Genomic DNA, 17,430 nt, shown 5'->3' with positions numbered 1-17,430 from the left:
AATAAAATACTGTATATGTGTGTATGTGTATGTAGGAGAGGGGTGGGCACACAGGCTGCAGTACACACGGCAGTGATGCAGGAGCTCCAGTGTCCTGATCGCTAATAACAGCAGTGTCCCGGCCGCCGCACACAGTCGGAGGAAGCAGCAGCAGCGGGCTGGGTAGAGAGAGAGCGGGAGGAGAAGAGAGCCCTAACATGGCCGCAGCTAATAGCAGGCAAGTCTCCGGCGAGTCTCCAGTAGTGATAGAGCAGCCAAAAGTAGCGAGTGGGGGCGCGGCCAGTAGGCTGCGCAGCGTGACCCTTGACCGTGTCACACTGCGCAGAGCCACTGGCCGCCACCGGGCATCGGGAATAGCCGGGCATCATCTGAGTAAGTGCTCAGACGTTGCCTGGCAGTCTAATCCCGAAATCCCGGGATTGGAAACTGCAAACCAGGGATTCAAATCCCGGCAATTTGGGGGCCAAATTCTACAAAGAAGTGACCAGGTACAGAACTGGAAAGTAGGATAGTAAATGGTGTCAGGTGGAATGGATATTTTTCTTCTCATTCATGAGATTCTCTTCTCTCCATCTACAACCCAGGTCAACGTAGGCAGCATGAGAACCAGAAACTGCCCTGACTGATGCGGCCATGAAATTGGATTCAGTACTAAATCGCGGTGGTCTAAAGACCGACGCCAGCATCCCGACCGCCGAAATGCCGACAAGGAGGGGGGGTGTGAATTGCCCCCCCCCCCCCCTTGTGGGCTCGCTGCGCTCGCCATGCAGCGGGCACGGTGCCTCGCTACGCTCGGCACACTGTTTTATTCTCCCTCTATGGGTGTCGTGGACTTCGGCATTGGTAATTCGACCACCGGGATTTTGACACCATCCGATAAAAATTTACAAGGTGTTAATTTAGAATTATGGAATAGCGAAGACCAACTAACCCTAAATTATAAATACATGCCTGTAATTCCTGTGTGATGCTTTCATGAAACAACTTGGTTTCCAGCCATTGATTATGATAAGGACTGTGACTATCACCAGAGGTAGGAACCCCTTTCTTGGACTTCAACTCTTCTACAGGTCCGGCAAGATCCTGACTTTCCTGGAGAAGTTGTTTTAGACTTTCTAACTGCTTTACTTTGCCCTGTAAACTTGGCTGCAGATCAATGTGTAAGTGTTCCTGCATCTTCTTTATCTCAGCCAGCCTCAATTTCAGGGCGTCTAAACATTCACGCTGCTCATCTCCTTGGGTTTCCACCTGCGGTGATGTAGGGTAATTATGGTAATCATTCGCCTGAGATTTAGGTTCTACTTCCATAGTAAAGTTTTCCTCGCTTCTTGGCAGATCTCCATTTAAATGCTGGTTAATAAAGACAAGTTATTAAAAACAACATCTTCATGCTAGAATATTAAGACAGCAACATAATAGCCACAGAAATCTTACTCATACCGCTTTCAGATTGCAAATGCAGGGTCGAAAAGGGACATTAAAACGGTTCAGTCCAGCTGCGACTCTGCATGTGCGGTCTGTCCAGATCTCCTCTGCGAACCGTCAATATTGGTGGTTCGCTGACAGCATGTGGGGGTGTGGCGGAGCGTCATCGGAGGTGGGGGAGGAGGCAGCGCTTAGAGCTGGCACTGCTCCAAGCGCTGCCTCCTCCATAGTGTGACCGGGAAACAGGTGGCTAGACCCATTTAACCCGTTCACACTGCACAGCAACAAACTGGTAAGAACCCGGTTTGGATTGCCATGCTGGTACCAATTAGCTATAACCGGTAACCCCTTTCACATCACACTAATTACCAGGTCTAACCGGCAAGAAACCGGCTTGTACCCGGTAATTAGCTGCAATGTGAAAGGGGTATTACTGGTTTGTACCTAAAAGAATGATCTAATAATATATGTATAGTATACTATACAACACATTAATAACAAGGTATTATCTTGCTTCATGATAGGGAAGAAAGTTGTGACCCAACTAGTACAATGACCAGGTCTAACCATGACCTGAGCTGCTAAATTAAACAGGATCTAGTAGGGTTTCCTTTATGAACAAAAATGTAGCAAAATGGTGGAGTAACTCAACACAGATAACCTAAATACAGTGTAACTAATAATCATGCTGAAAGGGACAAACAGAAACTAAAGCCACATACACACAGGGCGACGATACCGAGCGACTTGCTTAAGCACGGATCTCTCCCCACACATCGCTGCAAACCCGCGATGTGTGCTGATCAGCATTTTGCCTACTCGGCGATCTTGGCAGTAAAGACAGCTCATGCACTGTCTTTCCCTGCCGGCAATGGCGACGTGCGGGACAGAATATCGCTATCGTCGGAGGGCATACACACGAAGCGATCCGGGCTCCGTTTCTAAGTGATCTAGTCAGATCGTTTAGAAATGGGGCTTAAATCGCCCTGTGTGTATGTGTACGTGTTAAGGGGTAGATTTATGAAACTGTAGGGCTGGGGTAGCCAACCCTAGTCCTCGAGAGCTACCAACAGTGCATGTTTTGCAGGTCTCCTCACAGAATCACAAGTGAGCTAATTAGCACCATCTGTGGATCTTTTTAAATGTGTCAGTGAGTAATGAGTGCAGCAGCTAGGTTGTCTGGAAAATGTGAACTGTTGGTAGCTCTCGAGGGCTAGGGTTGGCTACCACTGCTGTAGGGTTTTAGAAGTTGAGATGTTGCCTATAGTAACCAGATTGCAGGAGTAATGAGATTTACCTCAGATACATCTTGTGACGGTACCGATTTCTTCTGATCTCCATCTTCGGATATTGAACATAAATCAGATGACTTACGTTCTGCAGCTGTCTGTGATACCTCCATACCTTTAGTGTTATTTGAAATATACTCAGAAATTGGAGAAAGTTTACTCAACAAAGAGATTTTAATAGCCTGAAAAAAAAGAACATATAACCAGTTCTTATGTAGAATGGTAACAACATATTACAGTGAGCTATAGAAAGTTGAAGTGCTACCACAAATTAGTTTAAGTGTCGTCCCATACACAATAGACACATCGTCCGATATTGTTACCAATATTGGTCAGAAATTGAGTGTACACACCGAACAAGATCAGTAAACCAATGTCATTAGCTAGATAGCCAAAACTGGCATGTTGATGTGAATGTTATGCATTATTTAATAACTGTAGTAACTATTTATAGACAGCAGATGTCACTGTTCTCGTTCTGTTTTTATTTATCAACCATACAGTTTTACAGAATAGGATAACTCAGCAAGCCACAGTCAGGGGTTATTTATGTATATTAATGCACACATTGGGGGTTATTCTGGTTCACTCGCAAAGGCAAATTCACTCTCTAATGGACAAAACCATGTGCGTTGCAACCACGTCTAACTCTCTCTGCACATGTTACATAAGCTCCACCTGCAACGCACATGGTTTTGTCCATTAGAGACTGAATTTGCCTTTACGTGTGAACCAGAATAACCCCCATTGTATCAGCTAACCTGACTGGAAAAATGTGATTTGTGAGGAAATGACCACTGTACACAGTGGAGCCATAAAAGCATATTCTTAATGCTGTCTGTCCCGACGGGAAGGAGGGCTCAGTAAATGTTTAACCCTTCCATAACCAGAACGTACATGAGCAGACACTTGTTTTTGTGCAAGATAAAAGGAATAATAAGCATGTGGACAATCTAGATTTCCATTTTTTGACATTATGCTAAATGTGTTTTTAAACTAGGACAGCGGTTCACAACCTCTTTTCTCTCCCGTACCCCTTGATTAGGCTTTTCATTTATGAGTACCCCTCCTCTCAATTTTAAATATCCACAGTACTTATGAGTGGAGTAGTGAGCGGTATGCGTGTCCTTATATAAAGGAGTAGAGGAGAAGTAGTGTGCGGTCAGGAATCGTGTTCCTCTGTGTCTGGCCGCTGTGCACTGTCTCCAGGCGTTCCCGCTAACGCCTGGAGGATGCCACTCCCAGTGGATTGCATTCCCTTACTCTAGCAGTAGGCAGCATTCCCCTACTCCTCTAGCAGCAGGCAGCAACCCCCTACTCCTCTAGCAGCAGGCAGCAACCCCCTACTCCTCTAGCAGCAGGCAGCATTCCCCTACTCCTCTAGCAGCAGGCAGCAAACCCCCTAATCCTCTAGCAGCAGGCAGCAACCCCCTACTCCTCTAGCAGCAGGCAGCTATCCCCCTACTCCTCTAGCAGCAGGCAGCAAACCCCCTACTCCTCTAGCAGCAGGCAGCAAACCCCCTACTCCTCTAGCAGCAGGCAGCAACCCCCTACTCCTCTAGCAGCACAGCAAGCAATCCACTACTCCTCTAGCAGCACAGCAAGCAATCCACTACTCCTCTAGCAGTACAGCAAGCAATCCCCTACTCCTCCAGCAGTAGGCAGCATTCCCCTACTCCTCCAGCAGTAGGCAGCATTCCCCTACTCCTCCAGCAGTAGGCAGCATTCCCTTACTCCTCCAGCAGTAGGCAGCATCCCCCTACTCCTCCAGCAGTAGGCAGCATTCCCCTACTCCTCCAGCAGTAGGCAGCATTCCCCTACTCCTCCAGCAGTAGGCAGCATTCCCCTACTCCTCCAGCAGTAGGCAGCATTCCCCTACTCCTCCAGCAGTAGGCAGCATTCCCCTACTCCTCCAGCAGTAGGCAGCATTCCCCTACTCCTCCAGCAGTAGGCAGCATTCCCCTACTCCTCCAGCAGTAGGCAGCATTCCCCTACTCCTCCAGCAGTAGGCAGCATTCCCCTACTCCTCCAGCAGTAGGCAGCATTCCCCTACTCCTCCAGCAGTAGGCAGCATTCCCCTACTCCTCCAGCAGTAGGCAGCATTCCCCTACTCCTCCAGCAGTAGGCAGCATTCCCCTACTCCTCCAGCAGTAGGCAGCATTCCCCTACTCCTCCAGCAGTAGGCAGCATTCCCCTACTCATCTACAATAGATAGTGTTCCCATGCTTATAGTATAGTAAGTAGTATACTTATCTACTTCGAGTTCATGTACACTAGTGAACACACATCAAAATATGGCGCAATAAGATAACAAGAGCTAATAATTGCATTTCAAGTAGATGTAAAAAAAAAAAAAAATTAGATTCGAAAAAGGTGATAGATTTACATGGACAATATAACTAAACCTAAACCCCACAGAGGGCGGGATGTACTAAAGAAGAAATGCAGTAAAAACCCAGTTTTGAACCACATTTTGGGCGGGTGCAGAAGGTAACGCCAGCTATAGCTTTTTTCCCCCTGCATTGTGCTGTATCAGGGATTGATCAGATAGCTCCCAGCATGACCAGCGGCCATCCGCGTCACTGAGCATGCACAGTGGAACTACCTGGTCACATATCAGTAAGGGAAGGTACCGTAGTGCAACGCAAAAGGCAGCTCTTGCCGGGAGAGCTGCCCCTTTGTGTTGCCAATCACATATGTAGGTATGTCCCGCAAGTTTTTGGTACATCCCGCCCATGGTCTCTTTGTTTTGTACCTGTAGTTCCAAAAGAGGTTCATCAGATTGTAAAAGGTAATGTATCTCCGCAGATTTTTTACTGATTTCGTCCAAATATTTTTCTTGATTTTGAAGTTCAGTCTGAAATGTGAGAAAAACAAAAATACATTTTTCATATACATTATGTATAAGATGGAGAGATAGAAAACCTGTTGATAGAACACACTTTAAACCGGTTACATGTGTACTGTACAAATTCCTTTCCCACACCCGTCTCACAGAATACACTTTATGTCCTGTATGTTATTGTTGTATTTTTGTAGTTTCATTTAACAGTGCTATTTATCTTCTTGGGGATTAGAGTTGGCAGGTCTACAGTAATAAAATCAATAGGTCGACCAGGTCATTGGTCAACACATGTCGACAAAAGCAATGGGTCAACCTGGAAAAAGTCGACATGAAAAAAGGTAGACATGAGTTCTTCACATTTTTGTTTTTCAAAAAGATGTATGCGAGGGGACGCGGTACACTTATATGGTGTCCACGTCGACATATTGACCTATTGCTTGTGTCGACCTAAGGTGAAATGACCTATGGCCTGCTGACCTATAGCACTTGACCTATTAACTGTAAACCCTATGACCCATACCCCTTCCTGGCTAATGCTGGTGAGACAATTCTGCTGCTCAACTCAAACAAATACGGGCAGGCACAAAAAATGCTGGCCGGTCCCTGTGTCTGCTCCCTGCCCGCCCACTACTGAGCGAACGCCCCGATGAGTGTAAAATCGATGATGGCGCCCACTCCGAGGGTTTGCACGTGAGCACATGCGCACACCCCAAACATCAAATTCTGCCCACAACTAGCGGGTTGGAAATGCATCCTATGTACAGACATTGCAGGGATCAGTGGTATTTTAGTACACAGGTAGACCGCTGAATAAACAGGTCACATAATAAAACACAGCTCATACTTACATTTAACAATCGAACATCATCACCTGTAAGAGTTTTATTTCCAAATAACTTCATTTTTAACGAGGACCACTGCTCAATTTCCTGGGACAGCTGCAGGATTTTGTTCCACAAGGAGACCGCACTTGTCAGGTTTTCAATACTGCTGTCAATTTTCTCAGATACCTGAAGGGAAATGACATCAAGAGGATAAAAAAGTCAAAGGGCGACATGTGAGAAGCTTGGATTCATTGTAAAGGTCACCTGGGGCATGAATGCATGAGAATGTTCATGCTGCCTGCTGTAATGCCAAGTACCACTGGGGGCAGTGTATGCAGTAACCAACATAGTGCCTGGCATCCTTCTTCTTATTCTCTGTTACTCCTTTAGGGCGAGATTTACTAAAGGGAAAATGCCGTAAAACCCCTGTTTTATGGCATTTTCCTATGTATCAATCCCCGTCCGCCCCGTTTTCGCAAGGCTGGGTATCGCCACCCCCTGGGTGGCGATACCCCATAGAAGCCTATGGGCTTATTTCGCCTCCCGCCGTACGACGTCCGCGCGCCCCCTCCCTCCCGTCCTCCAAAATCTCCTCCTCCCCCTGGTGTGACAGCCGGCAGGACATCCGGCTTCAGGAGGAGACGCAGGGGGACGCTGCCAGCCGCCGGGAGGTGACGGAGACCCCCCGCAGCCCACATCACAGGTATCGCGGGGGTCTCTGTCACCGCAACCTGATGCTGGCTGCATATGTTAGTACATATGCGGCAGCATCGCGGCAGCTGCAGTGCGAAGGCCGGCGATGTATGTTGATACATCCCGCCCTTATTATCCAATCATATGAAACATCAGATCACAGCAGCCAGTGGTACTTAGGGCCTGATTAAGACCTGCTCTCTAGGCTGTGTATATTGGGAGCCTAGCGAACAGGTAAACACCCCCCCACCCCGCCTTCCGAATTCCCTCATATGCTTACACATCCGCTTACTTGCGCCACAACAATGGAAAAATCAATGATTTTTCCTCTCTTCGCAGCTAAAAGTAAGCCAGGAGTTACTTTTAAGATGGCCGGTCTTCAGCGAATGTTAGGTCATACGCCTGCCCCGAGCTAAGGTAATACAGTAATTGTCTCCCGAGTTCTGCAAGAGGGTTCAGTGAATGCCACCTCCCTGCTTCCAATCAGCAATCTCAGTAATTGTCTCTGGTCTGGAAAGCTGATAGTAAGGAGAGTCAGCTGATAGACTAAGAAGAGTCAGTAAGGAGAGTCAGCTGATCGACAGTAAGGAGAGTCAGCAAGGAGAGTCAGCTGATAGTAGGGATAGTCAATAAGGAGAGTCAGCTGATAGTAGGGAGAGTCAGTAAGGAGAGTTAGCTGTTCGACAGTAAGGAGAGAGAGTAAGGAGAGTCAGTTGATAGACTGTAAGGAGAGTCAGCTGATAGTAGGGAGAGTCATTAAGGAGATTCAGTAAGGAGAGTCAGTATTAGATTTAAATTATTAAATCTCCGCTCCAGAAGTGACAGGTTAAATCAAATTGTAAAGCTATGTAAATTATATTTTCCCCTTTGCTCATGATTATCGATTCCGAATTAGGGCTGCAAAATGAGATCATAATTCTAACCAACAAAATATTACAATATTTGCTTTGCATTAGTATAATTAATGCTACCCACATAACAATTATTAGTATTTCACGGAAGTTGTAATTTTATTTTAACTATCAAAATAGGATAGGATTTTACTGTGAATCCTAAAAAATAGTGGTACTTATGTATTATCTGGACTCCCATCTTAAATGCACCCCATTTTTTCATACCCCTACTATCCAACTACGCATGTAGTTGATTTTATAAAGTGTGGCGAGCGCAGCGAGCCACCGTGCCCGAAGCGTGGTGAGCCCCGCGAGGGGACACGGTCTCATAAGAAAACCGGGAGCCCAGATATTACATAGGTACCAAAATAGTTAATTACAATGAAAAATACTCACATCCAACCACTTGTCAATGATGGTGTTGGCCTCTGATTGGAATGGGAGATCTTTAAAGCTTTTAATCGTATTGATGTGAAATTGCAGCTTTTTGCAGACGCTGCTGATTTCTTCAACATTTTCTGAATGACCATCAACCTCCTGTTTCAGCGATTGCACCTGCAGGGAAGACCGGATTATAAACACTTTGCACATGGTTATTACCCACACCTGTGAGTATCTCAGTGGATGGAGTAGCACAACATACATGTCAGAGCACAACAAGTTATTACATTGGTGAATAGCTGCCATGCGCGAAGAGGCTCCAATATTGGTTTGTCAAGTACCTCTATGTGGGTGTCTGATCTTATGCGGTGTACATACTGGCCTAAATAGCGGCTGCTCAACTGAGCGGGGTAGGCAATTGCCAGCCAAGTTGCATGACAGGGACTAACATCTATAGCAGCCGATCGGTAACTGTGTACACGTGTTGTAAGTGTGTACGTCCACTGACCTATCTGTCTGTTTTGTACCCGGTTTAATGAGATCTCATTGTGGGCCAGAGGCACTAAGCTTCAAAAGTGATAAAATGGAGAGTGATAAACAACCAACCAATCAGCTCCTGCCTGACATTTTTTCAAACCCAGCCTGCAACATGGCAGGCAGGAGCTGACTGGCTGGCTGTTTATCACTCTTCATTTTATCACTATTAAAGCCTAGTGCATCTGGCCCTGTAAGTGAGGAACATTAAAATTAAAATATACTTAACCAGATATATACTGCTCCAAGAGCATTTCAATGCGCACATACATTGCCTCCCAAGGCGATCTTTAAACTACTTAAGACTTCAAGACACTTTTCACTGGAAGCGCATTCTGATTTAAACGTTTACTTTTAATTCAGTAAGCTTGTCACTGCATACAAGGGGGTGATGTACATAGAGATGTGTCTTTCTACATTCTAGCCTCAACACACCACAATATGCCTGTTCTGAGTGAGTGGCCAGGTCACTAGGCTGTACGAGGAGTCTGTGCTGATTAGTTTGTATCTGACACATTGTGTGTGACTGAGTCTGCATACGGAGACACTAGTATTGGAAAAAAGCTGCAATAGATGCCACATTATAGCACTTTGAGTCAGAGACACCGTCGCACACAGATCAACACGTCACATCAAATTAATCAGCACAGTCTCCTGCATCTTCGTCACAGTGCATTGCAACGAAGGCACTTTTTTTTTATTTAAAAAACAAAAAAACACTTAATACTTTAAGATTCTCATGTGACCTGGCGTGTCAAGAGGGGTAATTTGACATCAGTAAAAATGTATGAAGACACATCTGTAACTATGCAGAGTTCTATATAAACAGAGAGGACACGTTGACTGAACTGCGCACTATAAGGAGTTGTGAGTTTATACTGTGCTGTACATCTGTTTTCAGACAGATCGTTTTTATTGGGTGTGCTCACTGGTAGCGATGACAGATCTAAAGAGCATGCAAAGTGGTGACACAGCCACTAAGATACCTACAATCTGCTGCATACGGGGGTGAATATTAGCCCTTAGTACAACTCTGCTGCATACAGGGGTGAATAATAGAAGGTGTGCCCAAATGAAAAGCTGGCTTTTGCTGTAGCCGCGTTGTATCTAGTCGCAGTGGGTTAATATGTGTCCCGATAGATTTTTCCCAGTTGTGCATCTGTAGGGAATGGCTTCACCTTTGTTTCTTCATTCCAGGAAAATGGTTTAGTTCGGTCGGATGCAGGATGGATTCCTCCAGATCAGCGCAAAGAGCTACATTTCTTTGCGCAGAAGGAGATCCTGCTTTAGAAATTTAATTGCAGGATGAAGGCAGAGTATGGAGAGCAGGGTCTCGCACAGTGTACCATATTCCGGTGGTGGATCCGAAAGCATCAAGGACTTGCCACGCCCCGGGCAGGCGCACATGGTCACCAACCCTGCCGTGATTTCGGCTGTGGAGGATCTCATTCTCAGAATCGTCGGATCACCACATATGAAATTGCTGTTGAACTGTCGGCAAGCAAGGAAACTGCATCGCATAATCCACAGCAAGCGTGGTAATGGCAAAGTTGTGCACAGTGGGTGCCAATGCATCCTACAGAGAATCAGAAGTTGGTGGGAATGGGTGTTTGCTTGACCCATGTGTTTCGATAAGCGAAGCAAAGGATGGATTTCATTGCCACAGTTGTCGCATGTGAAAAGACTTGGTATCACCACTTCGACCCTGCCTCCAAATGGATACGCATGGAGTGGCGGCGGTTCACCGGGCCAGTTAGCAACCCAGGATGTTTCTTCATTTAAGCCATCCACTCCCTTGCTACACGCTAGGATTAGTGCCTCAATGTCAATGTCAATTATGTATAGTTGTAATGTTACACATGAATTGTAATGAAATATTCTTTAATTCAAATAGTCTTTACATACAACCGTAGTCTCCTTTTCATTTGGGCACACCTTTATAGATGGCAAATTCTGTAAACCATAAATTCCCCCGGAGTGCCCATATGCAATGTGAGGTGGGCACTGGGAGGTTCCAGTAATGGTTAAGACAATCTAGACCGCTGTTGTCCATTGTGTTGTGTGCATGGCCCAAAGTGTGAATATCTTAGAACTAAGAATAATTTAAAAGTCCAACTCAGGAAAGAAGGTCATTAGGTTCAACAGTGTCTAGGTCAGTGATGGGGAACCTTTGGCCCTTCAGCTGTTGCTGAACTCCACATCCCAGCATGCTACAGTATTGCTATTTAGCCATGCTAAAACATGTAGCAAAGCATTCAGGGATGTGTAGTCAAGGTTCCCCATCCATGGTCTAGGTCAACAGTCAATCGGCCGAACACTACTGGTCGACAATCAAAAGGTCGACAAACGAAAAGGTTCACATGTATTTGGTCGACTCGAGCAAAAGGTCCACACTGAAGAAGGTCAACGTGAAAAAGGTCAACATGAGTTTTTCATGATTTATTTCAATCATATTCCAATTCAATCATAATTTACTATCCACTCCCTTGCTACATGCTAGGATTGGTGCCTCAATGTCAATGGCAATTATGTGTACTTGTAATGTTACACATGAACTGTAATGAAATAATCAGTGTGCCAAGCAGAGAGATGCACCTTGCCCGAAGCATGGGCATGACGGCCTTTGTCGACAGACACTAAAAGAGTCGTGTTAATGTTTTGACCATTTTGACCTAAGAAATGTTTACATTTTTGATGTTTCGACCAATAGTGGTTGACCTTTTGTCGGACTACCTAGACACTGTTGACCTAACAACCTGTACCCGGTTATGTTCAGCCGGCGGTGGAAGGATTACACTTCCCACTGGCCTCATGTCGCATCGCATAAAGAGGAAACCAGGGGCAAGTCAGAGCACACTGACGCTCAGAGAGGATGGCTTTTGGTTGTAATTCTCATCTGAACACACTATAAACTGAAATGTTCTATAATAGGGAATTAAACATCTGATTGATGGCTATGGTCACTGAAAATTATGAACCCCATTTGTAAAGCTCATTAATGGATTTAGGAGAATACCCTATTGGCAGTGCTAATTTTCATAAAGAAACAAAAACAAATAGACTAATATTGCAAATTTAGACTGATGTTCATTATTGCGCTACCCAATTATAGCCCATTTTTTTCGTCTGAGGTGAAAGAAGTTCTCTGACCAGTGTGTTTTCGCAAAAAAAAAAAAAAAAGGGCATTTAACTGGCTATCCCCCAGGGGATCAATGAGTCATGGTCATTTACCGCAGCTAATTGGATACACTTCATAATATCTGTAGTGCACCAGAGGGGTAGAGAACCAGGCCTAGATATCATATATGCAGTTCCTTTATGTGACAATGGAAAGAATCAGGTATACAGCTCTGGCTCTTTGCACTATCCTGTAACAAGAATAACATCCTATAACATCAAACACAGACCCCCACACCACGCACATATACATAACACTACCTTCAACATAATCTTTTGAAGATTTTCTTTTCCTATATAGGATGATTGATGTGATATTGTAGTCTCTGCGTTCTGAGTCACAGATGTCAATATAGTCTTGTATCGCTGGAACTTGCGGAGGAGTTCAATGACTACTTCACATTGCTCTTTACTAAAAGAGAAAAAGTTTCAGCTTGTTGTCTTTATAACATTTTATCTATTTATGTAGAAAAAGGAGATCGTAGAAAACATTGCTATAAACAGTAGGAACATTGCTACACACCAGAAAAAAAGTGTTAAACTTGGTACACATCAGGAAAAAAAAACAGTGCAACAAAGTAGGAAAAAAAAAATCAAACAGGGAACACTGCTACACACCAATTATATAATAAAAATAATAATAATAAAAAAAACGCTGCTATAAAATAGGAAAACCAGAACAAAAACCCTAAAAAATCAAATACTAGCAAAAAAGCGATATAAAACAATAAAAGTAAAAAGCGAAATAGGATATCTCAGAGCGATGTCCGTCAATATTTTTTTTTGAAGTTATGTCTTGTGTATCTGTCCTTTTCCTCAAAGTTTCCTCAAGAATTATTCATGCATGAAAGATTACAAAATAATAAACATGTGTAGGAATGTCAAAAACAATATCATTGTCGATCTTTGGTAGTTCGGAATGGAAAATACCAAACGTACATAAACCTTGAAAAAGATCTTCGCATTTAACATTGGTTTGTTTTGACTTGGACTTAAGTGGACCACACAGTTACTAACACGGACTAAGGTATTGGATTGAACTTTTATTTTTGAATAGACTGATACGGACAATCGGTCTGAAATTAAGTTGTGTTAACATCAGCCATACCTTGGGTTTGTGGAACTTTCTTTGGTGCTAATTTTTTTGTAAAAAATATTATGCAATTTATGTGTTTTTACGAGGATCTATTAAAGTATTATTTTACTAACAAAAGAAATTAGGTCTTTGGCGCTATGGGCCAGGTGCTGTATCTTGTTCCCCTGCTGCCACCGCAAAAGAGGATTGCCACCCTCTTAAAAGGCCAAAATACAAAGAAATATGCGGGGCGCTTGGGGCCCCGCATATTTCTTTGTATTATTTTACTAACACCCTGCTGTGGCTTGCTGAAATAGAAAAATAAAGATACCTTGATGAGATTTATTTATCCCGCTGAATTGTGAGTTTGGTACTCTGTTATTTAAACAAAATGGCTATATGTTTGTCGACTCCCACTTTTAAGGGGGCAAAAGTACGTTCGGCAATCTTTTCCACTGGCTGGACCTGGTGAAGGTTGTGAAGATACCTTTATGCATTTTCATACTGAACGCACTATGTGAGTGTGGTATGTTTGATTCTTAGGGGGGTATTCAATCTGTGTCAACCTCCCGCAGCCATCTCCCGACGGGGGAGATGGCTGCGGGGCCCTATTCAATGCGGTCTTCCCCGACAGCATTGAAAAGGGGTTCTGCGCAAAACGAGCCCGACAGCACAAGCTGGCGGGCTTGTTCTGCCGAGAAAAGCCGGAAATAGGCGAGCTCCTGGCCGGAGCTCGTCTATTTCCGTCCTCAACTCGTGGCCACGCCCCCTTCTCGCCGCTCGGGACATTGAATCCCGACCGCCGAGCTCCAGTCGAGCCAAGCGAGAATGGGACAGGAGCACGGCTGTCGAGCCGTGAATATTGAATATTGAACATTGAATACCCCCTTAACCACCAAAGATAGACCTTATAATATTGTTTTTGACATTCCTACACATGTGTTTCCTTTAATGCATGAATAATTCACAAGGAAACGGTCAGGGACAGGGACACTTCAAAAAGAAATATTGACAGACAGCACTCGGAGACATCCTATTTCGCCTTTTAATGCGTCATTTTGTTTCTTGCCTGGTTGAACAAGGTTGGATTATATTGGAGCTGCACATTTCTTTTTGCACTCTGATCGCTATATTCTGTATATTTTGTTTATCTTTTCCAAAACAATAGAAGTACCTGTGTAACAACCAGCCCCCATTATAATATATATTCAGTAAGATAAAACGGCAGCAGATCCCTAGGAATCCCCATTCACGCTAATCAACTGCATTAGTAGTGACCTACTGACCTAACAATACAGATAATGGTTATTCAAGCGTTGCCATGTTCTATACCATGTTCTATGTTCTGTAAACCTGTGTTCTTCTAGCTGATGTATCTCACCTCTGGGAGATGTACTGCTTTGTGTCCTCCCTTAGATTCTGACACTCTTCCCATCCGCGTAAGTCTTTCCCTTGTGAATCTGGAATAGGCTCCAGAAAGGAACCAGTGATGTCGATTTCCTGGGCAAATGAATCTAGCTTCTCCTCCAGCTTAACCAAGGACTTCATTCTAAAATTAAAGACAAGACACTACTAAATACTACAGCAATCTTATATGGGAATGACGCACAGGTAGTGTTTTCTTTTGTACATCTGCCATAGAACAAGCAATGTCGTCTACTTTGCGAGGGGACGCGATACAGCAATACAGTGTCCGTGTCGACAAACACAAAAACTGTAAAAAACTGGTGTCATCCTTTTCCTGTGTTGACCATTTCCATGGCGACCTTTTGCTTGTGTAGATCTTTTGTCGACCTACAGTATTGCCTGTAGAACAATAGTGGTTGACCTAGACACACTCTCGACCGATTAATACACACTTTTAAATTCTAATCTAGCCCAAAAACTGATCAACCCAACATCCTCCAACACCATGACCCACCTCTGCTGTACAGCATGGATAGTTGGTTCTATCAAACCGATATTATCAATCTGATCTCGAATGTGTTCAATATGTTTGCAGAGGTTTTTCTGTCTTCTGTTCAATGTCTCCAGCGCCTCTTTCTCTTCCAGGTTCTGCAGCTCCCTGAGAACGGCTTGCTGGGCACTTTCCAGCTTCTGAAAGAACTCACTGATCATTTTCTGGCATGATGTTTTTTCCATATGTTCTGGATCCTCCAATACAATTTCAGCTGCTTGCAAGCGGTCATCGAGCCTCTCTGCGTCTTGTCCAAGATGGTAGATGTCCTTCTCCAAAGATTCAAAGTTTCTTAGCTTCTCTTGTAGTGTGGTTCTGTCTGCATCCAGAAGTATGGATTCCGCTTCAATTGACTTTTTTATGGCTTTAAGAGAAGACATAAATGTTTCCAGGGATTTGAGGGCTGTTTCTTTCTCCCTCATGACCTCAGTATCGGTTTGTAATTCCATTTTATACTGATCCAACCTAGACGAAGGGTCCAAATCATCGCACTCTTTAATCTCATTTTCAAAAGTGCTCTGAACATCCTGGAAGAACAAAAATCATAAATAAAGCAATAGAATTTAAATAAAAATACTGTGCAAAAACACACTATTAAAATAATTACAGATGTCAAATGGCCTTAATGAAATACTTGCATGTCAGACAGTAAAGAACAATGAATATTGTAACAAATCCTAATTCCGTCTATTTAGCTGAAGTAACTAATGTACTGGATGGCCTGATTGGATCCCGGTGGTTAGTATACCAACATCAGAATCCCGACTGCCAGAAAGTTGAGATCCATGAGGTCTAAATTTGCCTCTAAATCTTGGTAGGGGGGGGGGGGCGCGGTATTCTGATTGTTTCGTTTGGATGCAAATTTGCATCCTTGCGAGTCAACCAATCCCTGCCTTGCGAATGGTGGCCTGGCCACCACGCATTCGCAGCGTGTGTTTGAATGCATTGGCTGCGAATGGGTGTTTTACATAAACATCTCTTCGCAGCCTGCGGGGGAACACCCACACCGCCGACCATCGAATGATGTGGAATGTGCACGTAGATCCAAGGTTGCTCAGAGCCGTTTGTTTGCATTATGGTTTGTGACCTCGAGGAAGGTGTAACTAGCACAGAAACAGCTGTCGGGCCAAGTCTGGGATACGCTGCTGGCGCAGCTCCCTAGGAACATGATAAATACACCGGTTAATGCTTTTGTGCTCATGACAATGGCTTGTAATTACAAAAGCGATTTACAGCTTTTGGAACCATGCTTAAATGGTGGTGTGTTGGTCTCTATTCCTATCTGCAAATGAGGGAAGATATATGTATATATTTATTTTGTCTCTTTCCCCATTCTATATTTTGAGGAGGGAAAATATATGGAAAAAGTAGAAAACTTCACCCTGTTGGTGTAAGTTTGGACAGAGCACCCCGATAAGGAGTATTTATGTAATGTATGTTTTGTTTGCAGCGCAATAGGGTTCTATACCTACCTAAATATCTGCACCTTTAAGTAGTGCGCCATACCTTTATTTTCTGCAGAACTGATTCTATGTTTGATACTGTGAACTGCTCCATCTCCGGTTCCTGAGGCTGTTGGTAAGATCTAGAACCCATGTCACCATAATCAGTGGGTGGTTCACTAAGTGATTGTGTTCCATAAGCCTGTCTGTCTTCCAAGTGTTTAAGTCTTTGCAGAATGGCCTGTTTTGCAACTTCTACCTTTTCAAAGAACACGTCAACCATTTTCTGACAAGAGATATCTCCTCCATGTTCCGGGTCTTCCAGGAAAATCTGGAATGGCTTCAGACGCTCGTCCAGCTTTACAGCCTCATCCTTCAGGCTATAAACTTTCTTCTGTAGTTCATTGAGGTTCTCCTGTTTTCCAAGCAAAGAGACCCTGTCCGTTCTAAGTATTGTGGCTTCAGTCTGGATAGACAGTTTAGTTGATGTAAGAGAAGAGAAAAATGTCTCCAGGTCTTTCAGAAGAGTCTCCCGTTCTTTCATTGTTTCACCGGTTGCTTCCAGTTGGGTCTTGTATTGATGGACAATGGACTGAACAGCAAACACATCAACTGGAGTTGACGGATCAATAATCTCAGTAGCAATGTCGCATTGTTGAATATTATCTTCAACAGTATTCTGAACTTCCTAAAAAAAGGAAAACAAAAGTATAGACTTTATATAGATTATATTGAATATAACATTCAGTATGTAGATGACCTCATAGACTTGTCAATATTGTGCTATGGAAAACAAATTAAAATCAATTTCCTTGCATGTGCTGCTATTAACATTTAGCAGTGTTTTGTCAATTAAATCCTATCATTTACACAGCACATTCTAAAAAAGAGAGCT

The 17,430-nt window shown here is 43.9% G+C and overlaps 1 protein-coding gene across 6 annotated transcripts in view; it reads right to left on the bottom strand.

Annotated features, from left to right (window-relative positions):
- The window catches only part of SYNE2 (spectrin repeat containing nuclear envelope protein 2), a 351,025-nt gene that overhangs the window by 216,676 nt on the left and 116,919 nt on the right, over positions 1–17,430 (bottom strand). For all 6 annotated transcript variants that reach the window (XM_083167027.1, XM_083167022.1, XM_083167024.1 and 3 more), the window contains exons 28-36: positions 16,600–17,223; positions 15,058–15,620; positions 14,518–14,685; positions 12,323–12,473; positions 8,366–8,524; positions 6,408–6,569; positions 5,470–5,571; positions 2,723–2,896; positions 952–1,350 (exon numbers count right to left, since the gene is read on the bottom strand). In XM_083167027.1, coding sequence (XP_083023153.1) covers positions 952–1,350; positions 2,723–2,896; positions 5,470–5,571; positions 6,408–6,569; positions 8,366–8,524; positions 12,323–12,473; positions 14,518–14,685; positions 15,058–15,620; positions 16,600–17,223 — 2,502 coding nt within the window. The remainder of the gene's footprint in view (positions 1–951; positions 1,351–2,722; positions 2,897–5,469; positions 5,572–6,407; positions 6,570–8,365; positions 8,525–12,322; positions 12,474–14,517; positions 14,686–15,057; positions 15,621–16,599; positions 17,224–17,430) is intronic.

This window comes from Crinia signifera, chromosome 12, assembly GCF_055691185.1.
Source record: "Crinia signifera chromosome 12, ASM5569118v1, whole genome shotgun sequence".
NCBI classification, from domain to species: Eukaryota; Metazoa; Chordata; class Amphibia; order Anura; family Myobatrachidae; genus Crinia; species Crinia signifera.
The sequence above is the reverse complement of the archived record's forward strand: the minus strand, read 5'-3'. Positions and strand labels throughout refer to the sequence as shown.